General features: G+C 41.2%; 1 protein-coding gene across 1 annotated transcript; it reads left to right on the top strand.

Annotated features, from left to right (window-relative positions):
- Window positions 1-579: 579 nt before the first annotated feature.
- mep1bb (meprin A subunit beta b) lies at window positions 580-15556 on the top strand. Its single transcript, XM_072688708.1, has 14 exons — window positions 580-654; window positions 1390-1417; window positions 1610-1657; window positions 1780-1820; window positions 3294-3372; window positions 4886-5003; window positions 6475-6653; window positions 8078-8296; window positions 10170-10322; window positions 10561-10776; window positions 10864-11334; window positions 11477-11656; window positions 13737-13983; window positions 15328-15556. The coding sequence occupies exons 1-14, from the start codon at window positions 580-582 to the stop codon at window positions 15554-15556; spliced, it is 2283 nt and encodes a 760-aa protein (XP_072544809.1).
- The last annotated feature ends 973 nt before the right edge of the window (window positions 15557-16529 follow it).

Genomic DNA, 16529 nt, shown 5'->3' with positions numbered 1-16529 from the left:
ACTGTTACCATAGAAACCAGACTTAGCCCTTAATAAAGTTGGTGGTGTCCAGTGCAGAGATACTGCACCTTTCTTGTACAGGACATCCGTGTTATCTGTTATCAGTCCATTCAACCATTCAGATGGACCCCCAGATCCCTGCTGGACCAACCACCTCAACCTCAACCCCTTAGATGGCATCTGGTTCCACAGGCCTCAGAAATCCGCTCCATTCAGGTTCATGGTCTTGCAGATGTCCACCAGCATCTTATGCTTCCAGAGCTGAGGAACGTTCTGCAGCATCCAGATTTATTCAAAGACCCCATCATTTATCCTCACAGTCGACAAGTGTGAATCGGCAAATCTTCACTATCTGCTGTATCAGTTTTATGGAGATTGGACTGTTCATAGGACCATTCACAGGTTTGTCAATCATTGATCTGCCGTCACACACACACACCATATCAGCACCATCCCGCCAGCCATGCAGATTTCAGCCTCATGCGTCTTTTACAACCCAAACCGGGTACACTGGCTTGATCAGATCAAAGATACCTTCAGCAGTCGTCCAGAGCTTCAGCTCCTCACCGTACGTTCAGCATGAGGCACAAGGCTGCAGTTCGTATATTTAGTTTTTATATATTTTGTCTTCTGGGATGTCAAGTCAATTGTCTGGTAAGTTTTTTTAATATACAGTACATATTAAAATTTTTATTAAAATCTAAGTTTATTGTTCAGTGATCAATTTTAAAACATTTATTCAGAAATTATAACAATAACTGTCTTAAAGAAACCATAATAAATTATTACTACTATGAATTCTTAAACATACACTATTAATTATTCAGTACCTGCTATAAACTGTTCAGTAATGCGATATAATATTCAACTGTAATAACTACTGTAATTTATTCAGTACTATACATAAGTGTAACCACCATAAATTATTACATACCTACATTTTTTTCAATGAATAGCATAAATGGATTAGTAATTACTGTGAATGATTTATTTCCTAACTACAAATTATTCAATATCTTCTATGACTTATTTAATATCTACCACAGATTATTCAGCACCTGTTATGAATCATTCAGTATCTACTACAAATTACTACTATACTAATATAAACTATTTAATAACTATGTTTTAAGCCAGTTTAAGGCTTTAAAACCAGAATAATGTGTCATCAATATAGCTCTAGATCATAGATTTCAACACGGTTCTAGCTAATTAAGGAGTGCAGTAGGAATGACTTTGAAATTTGTAAAACTGTTGGAAAAAATCTGGTTTATTGGAAAGTTACACATATTTAGTGATCAATAATTAATAATATGGTATACCTGTCTATGTTGTATACAGTTGCATTGTGTGTTATTTTCTAAATTTTCATAATTTTCTCCCTCTTAGCCAACACCAAAAGTGTCCAAAGTAATTGGTAAGAACAAAATCTTCATTTTAGAGATCATCCAAGTGTACAGTGATGAGCTTTTTATGATATCATGTGGTCTGGTTCACGAAAATAGCTGTCCAGCTCTTAAAACTCAAGAAATTACCAATTTTCTAATATCAGCAATTATTAAGTGGGTTATTCAGCTGATTATATTGGTATGTTTGATTGGTTTGACAGAGTTTGATGTTGATGGTGGGAAAGAGGATCTCTTTGATGTGAATGAAGGTAAGAAATAAACTAAAATGGTCATACAGTGCTGTTTAAGACATCATTTCTAAAGCAAAACAGTCAGTACTGATAGTGAACAGGCAACATTTCAACATGTCATTTCCAATTTTGTCTTTCAGCGGCTGGCCTTGATCTGTTTGAAGGAGATATTGTATATGAGGTAAGCTTCACTCCACACTGTAAACATTACAAACTTAGTACATTTTCAAGTTAAGTCTACCAACTAATTTGACTATACAGCAAATTCTAAAATTAAGTAAAAAATGTCAGTTCATATATAATTCAGTTAATACTACACATAATATTCATAATATATAAAATTTAGAATTGTAGTACTAGTAGTGGATTTAGTAGTATGTTTTATTTGAAAATAAAGGTATTTAATTATTACAAAATTACATATAATTATTACTTAAAATTATCTGTGAATCGTCTTTAAACTTAATTGTAAAGTACATTTTTTATCATTTATCACATACAGATGTGGTCAGAAGTAACACTCTTATCATGGACATGAAAGCCATGGCAATATTGGGCTTTTAATGATTTTTTTAACTGTCCATTTTCTCTGGTTATAACACATATCTTTAATACATCTTTTTGCATTTTAATGCACACATTTTCAAGGGTTTAATGTTTTTTTAGGTTTTTTTTTTCAGCAGACGTTCAAAATATAAAATCACAAAGTTATATTATACAGGACTTAAATGATTTAGAAAATCATTACAGATTTTTTTGTTATTAGTTTAGTCAAATGTTCTCCTAACTCACATTTTTTACTTGTGAATATCAGTTTAAACAACAATACATATTGAGTTGACGCTCAGAAATGTTAGTTACATCTCGAGAAGGACCAAAGCAAAAACCTGCCTTAAACTGGAAGCTGCTGGAACATCAGTGTCACTGTCTGCAGTTAATGTAGATTTACATCACAGAGGACTAAGAGGCTGTTATACAAAAGAGAAGCCACCTTCAAACTTGCCTAAAGTTTGTAACTGAACCACATAAAAAAGTAAAACATGTAATAGTCAGTTCAGACAAAGATGTCTGAAAGAGTAAAAGCTAGTAATTTAACCCCAAGAACACATTACCGACTGTTAAGCATGGTGATGGTAGCAATATGCAGTGGGGCTGTTGTGGACCTGGTAAACTGTACGAAGTTGATGAAATTGATGTTGATGAAAGAAGAAAGACTACCCCAGAATTCTTTAGAACAACCTTAAACTATCAGCTAGATGGTTGAAATTTGGACATAATCGGCTTCACAAATTAAAATAAAATTTAAATATTCTGGTAAATATGTATGTTATCACTTATTCTGTCCCCCAAACAGTCATGTTCAAAATGATTATATGTAAACTTCTAAACACAACTGTATACATATTCTCTGAATCATTTCATATATTTTGTTGTGATGAAGAGAAAGAAAAAAAACATTTTGCTTCTTCATCAGATTTTATTCCAATACTAAAGGCCGACGCCACAAACTCTCAACTATCTGTCAACCATCTACAAGATTAAACTAAGTGTCTAATTTCGCAAGGTTGTTTTTTATGCCATAATATAAAGGATATAAACTGTCAGCAGTGTCTGATAACAAATTGCGTAACATCTTGATTTGCTTTGATTGCAGAGACAAGGGCGGAATTCCATAATTGGGGATCAATACTTATGGCCAAAGACGGTTCCATACTACTTTGAGGATGACTTGGGTGAGTAGCATCAGTATGGAAAATATCATTACTATCAAAAAGCCTGTAATATCACTCCAAAATAGTAACATGATGTTAGGGGATTATATTCCCAGTCATTTTAGAGCGTTTCTATTGGTCGATTCAATTTTAATTGTAAAGGGTATCTGCCATACTCAAATGATATCGAACATAAAAACACAACACACGGTCACATGGCTTTGATATGACTGTAATAGGCAGTATATAAAAATAGTGAGAATTTGCATAAGCAGCTACACTTTTTATATTATAATTTTTTAGAACTATATATATATATATATATATATATATATATATATATATATATATATATATTACATATATAATATATAATGTATAATATATATATAATTACTATTATTATATTTTCTTTATATTCATGTGTAAAACATGAGCATCACATGAATTCTATCTGTTACATCAACACAGATTGGTCTTTCAGTTTATGTACTTTAATAACTGTGGTAGAAATGTAGGAATTAATGTCATTTATTTCAGAACATCAACAGTTTGCACTTACCTTTTCAGTGGATAATCAAAACAAGGTGACAGTTGGGCCTTTTTGGGCCTTCTGCATGACTCTGCTAACAAGAACAGTAGAAGCAGTTTGATTACATAAGTTTTTATGACATTGACATATTTGCCAAAAAAATACACAGTCAATAAAGAAAATCAGATACTGCAAGAATGCAACCTTGACGTTATGTAATATTGTATCTAAACCATTTATACCCCGCTTATACCTTTATTTATGCTCATTCTTTACACTAGTCACCATTAAATTACTCCATTAAAATACTGCATTAGTGCATTTCTCTAACATTTCATGATTATCTGTATTATTTCTGTCCATTTTGGGTTATTTTTAATACTTTGGTGAAATTTGAATGCTATCCCTTAATTCAACACTGCTGATCTCACACTATAGACGATACAGTCATATGAAAGAATATGGACGTCCCCAACTGGCCATGTTGGCTGATTTCTAACTGTTCTGAGATCTTTCGAAACTCCTTCCCAGACTCCTCTGTATCTACCCCCTTCTTTCTGAAGGCCTCAGAGAGCTCTCTGGATCTGGCCATGGTGATCTTCTTCACCCCTCACTCACTTCAACCATCAGTCAAGAGCAGACCAGACTAAACGTCTGAGGTTTAACTAAGACTCCAGACTCCTCCAGAATAATCCTCTCCAACCATGTTCTGATCATCTGCAGCTGATGTTCTGCTCCTGGTTCTGGTTCTATACATTTACAATAGTAAAAAAAATAATAATAATTTCTTCAGGTGTGTGAGTTTAGTTAGTTTACCTCCATCTCTCAGTGTTGATCACATGAAGATCAGCCCTCCAGATGTTTAATTACGTTAAGAAAGACAACAGTTTTCATGGGGTGTCCTGACTTTTTCACACGACTGTATATTAAATTGTACGTTTCCATGTTCAGAGTGATATTTTACTGCGCCAGTATGTAAGTGTCTCAATGCTTGCTCTACAGATATCAATGCCAAAGGTGTAATAATGAAGGCCTTTGAACAGTATCGCTTGAAGACGTGCATTGACTACAAGCCCTGGAGTGGAGAGCAGAACTATATCTCTGTGTTTAAAGGCAGCGGGTGAGTGATGCTATGTTTAAGAGCCTGAATACAGAGTGAATATTGAAATAGCTTGTGCGGTCAGAATAGTGCAGTGATGTTCTCTGTGGTTGCTGGAAGCTCTTAGAAGAGGTTTCTGTGTTGTGCTTGTCAAAGCTGCTTATCGAACAGCGACAGCTTTCTTATTGAAGATATCATAAAGATTTATGACACATATAAGGCCATAAAATACCACAAAAACCTTCTAGGGTCTACACTGACTGTTTTACAGTAACACACTGTACAGTAGATGTGTAGTATGAAGGAATAGTGTGACAAAGTCTTGTATCTCCATTTTTATTATTCCTTTTAACAATTTGAAATTGATATGGTGTCAAAATTACATGATGAACGGACCAATGGCCTGGAATGTAATCTTTTTACATTGATATTCATTACCAGTGAGGCTCATTGCACACTAAGGTGTATTACTCAGTAACTACAGGGAGTTCTGAACAAACTGGTGGGGCTATTCTCTGGTAATAGAAGTTCGTAATAACACTTTTTGGCTTTTTTTAAGGGGTTAATGTTTTTTTCTCTTTTGTAAAGTTGCCATTTTGGAGATACAAGGTTTTTTGTAGGAACATACAGTACTGGCACCTAATTCCATTATTAAGGCATTTCTCTTAACAAAATTAGGGGCAGTGGTGGCTCAGCGGTTAGAGCGCCGGGATATCGATAACAGGGTTGTGGGTTCGATTCCCGGGCTCGGCAAGCTGCCACTGTTGGGCCCTTGAGCAAGGCCCTTTACCCTCTCTGCTCCCCGGGCGCTGGAGTTGGCTGCCCACCGCTCTGGGTGTGTGTGTGTACTCACTGCCCCTAACACATGTGTGTGTGTGAGTGTGTGTTCACTACCAGATGGGTTAAATGCGGAGGACACATTTCGCTGTACAGTCCACACTGTACAGTGACGAATACGTGCACCTTTACCTTTACCTTTACCTTTAAGAGAGTTGACAGTAGACGGGCCACTGGTAGACCTCAACAGACTTCAGGCCACTGGTAGACCTCTTAGAAGAAACTCCAGATCTCTTCAGATCAGATAAAGCAGGTGAACATAAATCCAGTAAAAAGGAGAAACAAGCTTCTCATTCTGAAGAAAGAAAGTAGTGAGATCTTGTTGGTGAGCTAGTCTGAAGAACAGAGCTCGGTTCCTCCAGGTTTCTCCTGGACGCCCACCAGTCCAGCCAGCACAGCGTGGAGGATGTGTTCAACTCCATCAGCAGCAGCAGCAGCAGCTCACCTGATTTACCATCATTAAGCCCTGATTTATCATCAAACCAGGTGTTGATCTGAGGAGAACTCTAAATAACACTAGACTCCATGAGGAGAACTTTGGAGATGTTCTAATGATGAACACAGTGATGGAGAACCACCACCACTTTCTGTAGTTTATTCTAATATCAGTGTTTTACTGAGCAGATCAGCTGTATCTGTTTCTCTGCATGGGCAGGTGCTTCTCCTCTGTGGGGAATCGTCATGTAGGGAAGCAGTCATTGTCCATCGGTGCAGGATGTGACCGCATCGCCACCATTGAGCATGAGTTCCTCCACGCTCTGGGTTTCTGGCACGAGCAGTCTCGCTCAGATCGGGACGATTATGTCACCATCATGTGGGATCGCATCTTAGAAGGTATTGCACCAACCACATCCACATCTTTTCTCCATTCACCTTCCCCACCACATCAAATGACTCCTTCACTATTCATGAGAATTGAACCAGTTCATTATTGTGATGGTTCCCAATGCTGATCTGCATATTCTGGAATTTTCCGTGCTTCCAACATACCTGATATTCAGAGCTGAGTTCGCCAGAGGTTTCATAATCTTAAGTACATGGTCAGCTAGTTCCTAAGATTGTTTGTTGATATGTAAGTGAGTGTTTCCCAAAACCTTCATAACTAAAGTACTACATGAACTCACATTATTTACGAGAGGCTTCTTTAGGTGGGTTTTAACCACTGTTCAGCTCCTAAAAGCCAGAAGGTGCTAATTATGGGGGAGTGGACCTGACAAGACAAGGCAAAGCAACCATCCTCATCAGTAGTGCTGGACAGAGACATTTATATTTATGGCATTTAGCTGACGCTCTTATCCAGAGCGACTTACAAGGTTACTAGTATTACAGAGGAGGGCCAATGTAGTGTTAGGAGTCTTGCCCAAAGACTCTTATTGGTGTAGCGCAGCGTAGAGACTCAGCCAGACTAGGACTCGAACCCCAGTCTCCCACATGGTGTAATAGCTCACTGGCAGGTAGTGGTGTTATCTGTTGCACCACACCAACCACACACACTAGTGATCAAACCCACACAGTGACAGTGAGCACATGTGCCGGAAACCAGATAGGGTGTTGGGCCTTTCTCAAGGGCCCAACAGTGGCAGTTTGCTGAGCCCAGGTATTAAACCCACCACCCTGTCATCAATGGCCTGGGGTTCTAACTGCTGAGCCAGCATTGCCCACCAAGTGCATGAACTTGGCAACAAATATATTTCACATGATTAATACAAATAAAAACATATACATCACAACTAACTTTCTCAGCCAATCAGATTTCAGAATCAGCATCATAATATTTTTTTATTCATTTTAATAATTCATTTGAATTGATGTTTACTTTTCGACTGGTCAGACTGGTCAGTGTTTCAGGGAAGGAGTTGACAGACTCATTTGTTAAGTGTCAGTTTACGAAGCTCTTCATGAAACATTGACAGACCTTGTTATTCACTAAGATTTATTGTTAATGGGATGGTTAATAACTCACTCCAGCTAAGCTGAGTAGGACAGTGGGTACTTCAGAACTATTGAGGTATCTCAGGCTACATAGATGAAGATGGTGTAGATTGTCCTTCGCACTGCTTATCTCATTGGCTGATCCTCTGACACACCTCCTATCCACACCAGCCACCAGTTAACACACAGCAGAGTCATTACCATGCCTGTTCAGGATTGCTCTCTTGAACACGTGCTAATGTGGCCAAGGCACACAAGACACACAAGGCATCTGTAGGTGTCTGTAGGAATGATGACCATCATGTTATCCCCATTTTGTCCCTCAGGCAGGGAGCACAACTTCAACAAATACAACGACACCACCTCCAGCAACCTGAACGTGCCCTATGACTATGGTTCCATGATGCACTACAGCAAGACCGCCTTCCGTAATGGGACCGAACCCACCATCGTCACCAAGATTCCTGCTTTTATGGACGTCATCGGCCAACGCATGGAGTTCAGCGACAGCGACCTGCTGAAGCTCAACAGGCTCTACAACTGCAGTAAGCAAGACTTTCAGCGCTAATGCCCCTGGTCTGCTTAGTGGACCTGCAGTTTGGTCACATGACAATCGACTGATTGAACCAAGGGCACCATCACTGTGGATCTATTCCTCTATCATGAGGGAAGCTGCACTGTTAAAAATAGAGGTGGTGCAAAAGGTTATCTGAGTGAAGCCATAGAAGAACCACTGTAGCGTAGTTTGGTTATAGAAATGGGTGTGAAGAACCTTTAAATTAGTAAATAACATTTACATCAAGTGATGGTTCTTAGGCCATTCAAAGTGTTTTCACATAGAACCAAAAGTGGTTCTTCTAAGGCATCACTTAAATAACCTTTTTGAAGCACCTTTATTTATAGGCACCCTGTCCAGGGGTATAAAGCCCCCCCAGCATTGAGCTGTGGAGCAGTGGAAGAACTGTGTTCTCTGGATTGTTGGATGGTACTCTTACAATCCAATACTTTTGGGATGCATTGGGGGGCTTGAGGATGAGGTGAGGTGGTGGTCATTTACTGAATGCAATCAAATCCTCACAGCAATGCTCCAGAATCTAGTAGAACGCCTTCCTGACTGGACTGTAGAGAGAGATACTCCAGCAAAAGCAGTATAAACTCCAAAAAAGTATGTCCCAATACTTTTTGGGATGCATTGGGGGGCTTGAGGATGAGGTGAGGTGGTGGTCATTCACTGAATGCAATCAAATCCTCACAGCAATGCTCTAGAATCTAGTAGAAAGCCTTCCTGACTGGACTGTAGAGAGAGATACTCCAGCAAAAGCAGTAGAAACTCCTAAAGATTATGTCCCAATACTTTTTGGGATGCATTGGGGGGCTTGAGGATGAGGTGAGGTGGTGGTCATTCACTGAATGCAATCAAATCCTCACAGCAATGCTCCAGAATCTAGTAGAAAGCCTTCCTGACTGGACTGTAGAGAGATACTCCAGCAAAAGCAGTATAAACTCCTAAAAATTATGTCCCAATACTTTTTGGGATGCACTGGGGGGCTTGAGGATGAGGTGAGGTGGTGGTCATTCACTGAATGCAATCAAATCCTCACAGCAATGCTCCAGAATCTAGTAGAAAGCCTTCCTGACTGGACTGTAGAGAGAGATACTCCAGCAAAAGCAGTAGAAACTCCTAAAAATTATGTCCCAATACTTTTTGGGATGCATTGGGGGGCTTGAGGATGAGGTGAGGTGGTGGTCATTCACTGAATGCAATCAAATCCTCACAGCAATGCTCCAGAATCTAGTAGAAAGCCTTCCTGACTGGACTGTAGAGAGAGATACTCCAGCAAAAGCAGTAGAAACTCCTAAAAATTATGTCCCAATACTTTTTGGGATGCATTGGGGGGCTTGAGGATGAGGTGAGGTGGTGGCCATTCACTGAATGCAATCAGATACTCACAGCAATGCTCCAGAATCTAGTAGAAAGTCTTCCCGACTGGACTGTAGAGAGAGATACTCCAGCAAAAGCAGTAGAAACTCCTAAAAATTATGTCCCAATACTTTTGCCCATATAGCATATGCTCCAGAAGCTTAATTTTAGGATCAGAGTTACCATCAAGGCTATTAAGCAATAGGAACCATCCCAACCAAACCAGATCCCAGATTCTACAGTGAAGGACCGGTATCCAGGGTGCCTTGGTAAACTCTCTGCCCATGAGAATTATTGATATTATAAGTACTGACTTGGGGTAAGCAAGGACTTTGCACATCACTTCAGTAAGACTATAACTGTGACAGTTTCATTGCCAGGCATGATGGCGTACTGAGGTAAACCAAGGACATATCGAATTTACGACTGTCCAAAGTGTCTCATTTATTGCTGTTGGTTGGTTGATGTTTATCTTTCCTTTTTTTTTTTTCTTCCAGCACGTTCCTCTACTTTTCTGGACACCTGTGACTTTGAGCAAGAGAATATTTGTGGGATGATCCAAGGTCACGACGACCAGGCAGACTGGGAACGTGTCACCACAGCAACTGGTGGACCGGACACTGACTATTCTAACATGGGACGCTGCAATGGTAGTATATTTGTGGATCTGACCACTTGTCATTGGACACCAAGGCACTGACTTACTCAGATGCACCTCTGTTTCCATCACCAACAATTCACCATTGATGTCTATTCTCAAATCAAGAATGGCAATTTGTAGTCCTGTAATGCTTCCATGGTTTGACTTATGAGGTTTTTGAATGGTTTTAATGATCTTTCTAGAAGTTTCTCAATGCCTGAAACCAGTCATGGTGCTTTCATCCTTAGGCAAGGGCTACTTCATGCACTTCAGCACTGCCGCTGGCATTGCCGGGAACACTGCTCTGTTGGAAAGCCGGCTGCTCTACCCTAAACGAGGCTACCAGTGCCTGCAGTTCTTCCATTACCACAGTGGGCACCCCAGTGACGAGTTGGCCATCTGGGTGCGAGAGTACGATGAGGCCAACCCTAATGGCACACTGCGCCTCATCCAGCAAATCAATGGTGAGTCTGGATGAGCCCAACAGAAGCCGTCGGTTTCCACAAAAGCTAAATGTTATTTTGGTGTGACCAATTCTGTCTTCCTTAAAGGACCTCCTGAGGATCAGTGGCAGCTCCACCATGTTAGTCTGAACGTGTCGAAAAAGTTCCGTGTGGTGTTCGCGGGCACCAAAGGCTCTGGAAACTCCAATGGTGGGCTTTCCCTGGACGACGTCAACTTGTCGGAGACCACCTGCCCAGAACACATATGGCGAATCAAAGACTTTAAGGCCGTGATGGAAAACACAACTATGGGAACTGCCATTTACAGCCCACGCTTTCAATCCAAGTATGGCTACACCTTCCAGATGGGACTGTATCCCAATGGCACTGAGGGGTCTCCTGGAGAGCTAGGAGCCTATGCCCATCTGACATCTGGGGATGATGCAGTTGACGCTAGCCTCGTCTGGCCTTGCCCATGGAAACAGATGACCATGATGCTGATGGACCAGCATGCAGACATCCGCAAGCGCATGTCCAACCAGAGAAGTGTCACGACTGAACCTGATATGACAATAGAAGGTAGGATTGGAGGATTTTCCTTGCATTATTCCCTATTACACTGTACCACCAGACGCAAGATAAGTAGTGGTAGACCCTTGGCATTGTTTGTGATTAGGTGATGTGCATTTTCAAATGGGTTTCTTTGGTCACTTCATTACAGAATCAGGGATGTTTTTCTGGGATGATCCACGTAAGGTGGGAATGGAGGTGACCGGGGAGGATGGGACTAAGTACTTTCGGGGCCCTGGAACAGGAACATCTGTGTACCTGACCCAGGCCAGAGCACTCAGCAGAGACTTCATCAAGGGTGGAGAGGCCATTTTCCTTCTCACCATGGAAGGTAAGAAGGGTTCTAGTCTACTCTATGCTATCCTTTCATCCCAAAAGAAGCTACCACAGCTCCTCTCCAGCTTCATAGTCGAATTTCCTCAGTGGTAGGTTAGCCACCTGACTATTTGAGTTAATATGAAAATTAAGATATGGCCAAGAAACCAAGGGAGTGCAATTAGCCTTGCTCTTTCCCGGTGGGTAGGACGATCCTGTGTCTTTCCCCATCATTCAGTGCAAAGCTAGCCAGTGAGTGTGTCTGTTAGCTGATATAACAGAATTAGCAGTTAGCATTCACCTCCAAATGGGTTCAGCTGTACAATGATTTTGCATTAGCGATAATTCGCTAAAGAGGCACTTGGCTGGTGTCACAGATCTCAGAGGAAGCACATCCTTGTCTTCACCCTCCCACACTTGTAGCTTTGTGTGATAGCAGGAGGAAAGTACCCATATGGGGCCTATATAGGCAGCCCAACTGGGAACCAGAATGTTTTGTCCTCAGGTTCCATGTTGGCCCCACATATGGATGCCCAAAAGGGTCAGTAATGGGATTTACTGGACTGAGGTAGGAATTACTGGACTACCTCACCAACCGACCACAGTATGTGAGGGCACGGGACTGTGTCTCTGACTTGGTGGTCAGCAGCACAGGAGCCCCTCAAGGAACGGTCTTGGCACCGTTCCTCTTCACCCTGTACACTGCTGACTTTATGTACAGCTCACCGACCTGTCACCTCCAGAAGTTCTCTGATGACTCAGCGATCGTCGGCCTCATATCCAATGAGGAGGACAGCGAGTACAGAGAACTTATTCAGGACTTTGTGGACTGGTGTCTGCAGAACCATCTGCAGATAAACGCTGGAAAAACCAAAGAACTGGTGGTGGATTTCCGCAGGTGCAGACACCCCCCTCCATCAGTGAACATCCGCGGTATGAACATCGAGAGAGTGGACTCTTATAAATACCTGGGTGTTCATCTGAACAACAAACTGGACTGGTCAGTCAACACTGCAGCTCTCTACAAGAAAGGCCAGAGCAGACTCTACCTGCTGAGGAGATTGAGGTCCTTTGGAGTGCAGGGAGCGCTCCTGAGGACGTTCTTCGACACAGTGGTGGCATCTGCCATCTTTTATGGAGTGGTCTGCTGGGGCAGTAGCATCTCGACGGCAGATAAGAAGAAACTGGACAAACTCATAAAGAGGGCCGGCTCTGTCCTGGGGTGCTTCTTAGACCCAGTGCAGGTGGTGGGAGACAGGAGGATGACAACCAAGCTGGCATCCATGCTGGAGAACAGCTCCCACCCCATGCATGAGACTCTGGCAGCACTGGGCAGCTCCTTCAGCGACAGGCTGCTTCACCCCAAGTGTGTGAAGGAGCGGTATCGCAGGTCCTTCCTTCCTGCTGCCGTCAGACTGCACAACCAGCACTGCTCCCAGCGGACCACATACACACACACTTAACTACACACACATGTTCATGTTCAGGGAATACTATGTGCAATATCCCACCCCCATGTGCAATTAAGAGTCTTTTGCTGTAAATAATATTGTTTATTGCTTTTTTTAATTCTTATCTATATTGTGTGTATATAGTGTAAATTATTTATTTATCTAAATTTTTGTAACTGAGTGTCTTGCTATCCCTTTCTGCTGTTACACTGTGAATTTCCCCACTGCGGGACTAATAAAGGACTATCTTATCTTATCTTATCTTATCTTAAACATGGGCCCAATCTGGGTTGTACATTGCATATGGGGCCTGAGATTAGGGTGGTCTGTAACCTGATACCAACCTATCCCATATTCCACCCCTTGTGAGCCCCATATAAGGCCTGTTGGCTGGGAAACAACACACTAAACATTACAGGAGCTTTTCTGCATTTATCCAGTACAGCTAAAGTACCCTGTCTGTTGGGCCCCTCTGCAGGGAACATAACCCTCTCTGCTCCAGGGTGCAGTAAAGAAGAGGGATCTTAGGATGTGCTTTAATTGAAGAGGACTCGAAAAGATGTATAAAAATTTATGAGCCTATGAAATTGAGTCTGTTAGACTCTCTTGAATACCGTCATCAGTTTGTCATGTTTTTCCCCACAGATATATCCCACCTGGTGCCTTCGCAACCCCTCCCCCCAACAACAGTCCCTCCCACAAATCAAACCACAATTCCTACCACAACTGAATCTACAGTTCCTACCACAACTAAACCTCCTACAACCTCAACAGTCTCTCCCACAAGTGTCACTACCACAACCACAACCCCTCCTCATGATCCCTGCTCCACAGTGACATGTGAAAATGATGGGGTGTGTGTGAAAGACAGTGTGGCACAAGCAGTGTGCAGGTATGTATAAGCTTGCAGCGACACTGTTTGCCAGACACATTGAATAACACCTAAAATGCTAAAATGGCTAAATGTTCTGCACGTGTTCTAGAGGCTGATTAGTTTTTGAAGAGTCTGGTTGCTGGCATTTAGATAGGTCTCCAAGCAAAGTAAGAGGACTTTTCAGAGCTGTAAGAGAGGCCACCAGGGCCTGGATAGGTAGTCGTCCCACTGTGTTATGTGGACCAGAACTGGGTCACAACATATTTCTTATCTACAATGAATTGAATTCTGTGCTAAAGCAACAGAATTTCTTGCTTCAGGGCTCCCCCTACAGTCAGAAAGTGTAATTTACACTTCAAGCCACCATGAAAGGTCACACTTTTCTGGATGAGCTGAAAGAACTATCAGCTACAGCATTGCATGTGCATGAATGTGCATTTCATCATGAAACAAACCAATGTCTGACGTAGTCCTAAAGTAAATCAGAAAGTGGACTGCAGGACATTTTACAGTCTTAATCAGACCAGATAAACCTGTTTCTCCTGCCCTGCCTAGGTGTCCGATTACTAGTGTGACTAATCCAAAACAATGCATGACTATTACGCTAACGTTAGCTACTATAGAAGATAGTAGAAGAATAACACCAGCATAACACACACCACAACTGTACCATTTCAGTTGTGCAAATGAGAAAAAAAACAATAAGACAGGTTGTCAAGTTAACCCCTTAAACAGCATATGGTCCAAAAGAATACCAAAGAATATCCCCACCAGTTTGTACAGAAGTCCCTGTAGTTACTGGGTAAAACACTGTAGTGTGTAACAAGTCTTGGAGTTTAAAGAGGTTAAAGAATACCTTCACAATGGCAGTGTGTACCTGGTTTCATGTCATCTGTCAAAGACCAATTGGACAGGCTCAACTCTGGGCTTAGGTTACAGCTATATATTTTATCAGCTATATTAAGCCTTATCCTTTGTTATATAAGTAGAAGTACTACAGATTTTCACAAGCTGGACATTCAAAACTTAGTCATTCACAGTCATTCAACACTTAGAGAAAGCAGCTGGCTACACCTGACAAAATCATGCCATATTTACATATAGTCACATATTCAAACTTTGAAAGAAGAAGGTCCAAATCTCTTATATTGTATTCATGGTAACAGGGACCCATCCTGTAGATTGTGGCATTTCCAATAAAGCAAAAAAAAAAAAAAAACACTGCCACTCCAGGCAGTGTTGCAATGATTCATGGGGTCTACCATACTCCAATCACCTCAACTTATCCACAGCATCTCTTGGCTTTATCCTGCTCTGGGCCCTTATTCATTCCACTAAACAGATCTGCATATCTCTCTGTAGGTGTGCGGTTGGTGACGACTGGTGGTACTATGGGGACAGGTGTCAGTTTAAGAGTTCCAGCCAGGACAACGTGGTTACGGCAGTCGTGGCCGCAGTGGCAGTCTTCGCTGCCATGCTGGTGGTGACGGTGGTGAGCGTGGTGTGTCTGAAGAAGAAGTACATGCGGAAGATGAATGAGATGGGAGGTGGCATAACCATGGAAAACCTATCCACGAAACTTCCATCCTGAAGCTGTTTTTTTTTTTTCAATTATGTTCAATAATAAAGCGCTGGGGAACACGTGTAGCATCTCGCATCTGGACTCATAATTAATAAGAGCTTCAGGAAGTCTGAGGGCTCATCCTGTAATTGGTTCTGAGGTAAATTACCTGAGGGCTAAACCAGAGCAGTATGCATTTCAGATGTATCATTTAAGCATGTGCTTCATTTCCTTCATGTGTACTTTGATCAGAGCAAACTCAAATTGCCTCTTTTTTTAATGTGAATTTTTTCATCTTAATTTTCTACGCCTTTGGAATTCCTTTAATTTAATTCTGCCTGTGGAAACCAGTAGACCTACTGGCACTGAAACAATGTTTGAACTGTAGATAATGCTGAACTATACAAACAAACGTACTTTGTTGTTTTTCTAACTGACCACACTTCAGTCTCCGTCTCTTCAAACCACGGCTGGACCAAACTGGCCTCCCTTCACCTGTGATATCACCACATCAAACCAGACAATATTAAAAACATGCCACAGTGCTGACATCTAGTGGGTTTTTTTCACACTAAGGGTTGATTTCAGCATTCTGAGTAGAGATTATTCACCAAAAGAAAAATGTAGGTATTTCACAAAGCAGTATTTCTCAGCTACAGCCCCCAAAGGTGAGGAACATCCAATAGGAATGTCCATCAGCAGTTCTCTTATTAGACAGACTCGACTCTGAGCTTGAATTAACTAAGAAATACCCAATGAGTGAAAGCCATAATAAAAAATAAATAAATAAATGTGTATATATATATATATATATATATATATACTCTGAGTGAGCGAGGTGCCTACCCTGCAGATCCCTGTGAAGAGCTTGCAATACAGTGGGTGGATAGTATATGGATGAAGGGGATACTAAGTATATATATATATATATATATATATATATATATATACTGTATATATCAATGTATATATATATCAATGATTTCCACTGTGAGACTCACCG

Source organism: Salminus brasiliensis, chromosome 9 (genome assembly GCF_030463535.1).
Source record: "Salminus brasiliensis chromosome 9, fSalBra1.hap2, whole genome shotgun sequence".
NCBI classification, from domain to species: domain Eukaryota; kingdom Metazoa; phylum Chordata; class Actinopteri; order Characiformes; family Bryconidae; genus Salminus; species Salminus brasiliensis.
This window is presented reverse-complemented; position numbering and strand designations above follow the sequence as displayed.

Excerpts from the sequence above, each read along its gene's own strand:
- mep1bb (XM_072688708.1), top strand. The coding sequence starts at position 580 with ATGAGGCACAAGGCTGCAGTTCGTATATTTAGTTTTTATATATTTTGT. Across the intron at positions 5,004-6,474 it reads TCTGTGTTTAAAGGCAGCGG|GTGCTTCTCCTCTGTGGGGA; the intron begins GTGAGTGATGCT and ends CTGCATGGGCAG. Across the intron at positions 11,657-13,736 it reads TTTCCTTCTCACCATGGAAG|ATATATCCCACCTGGTGCCT; the intron begins GTAAGAAGGGTT and ends TTTTCCCCACAG.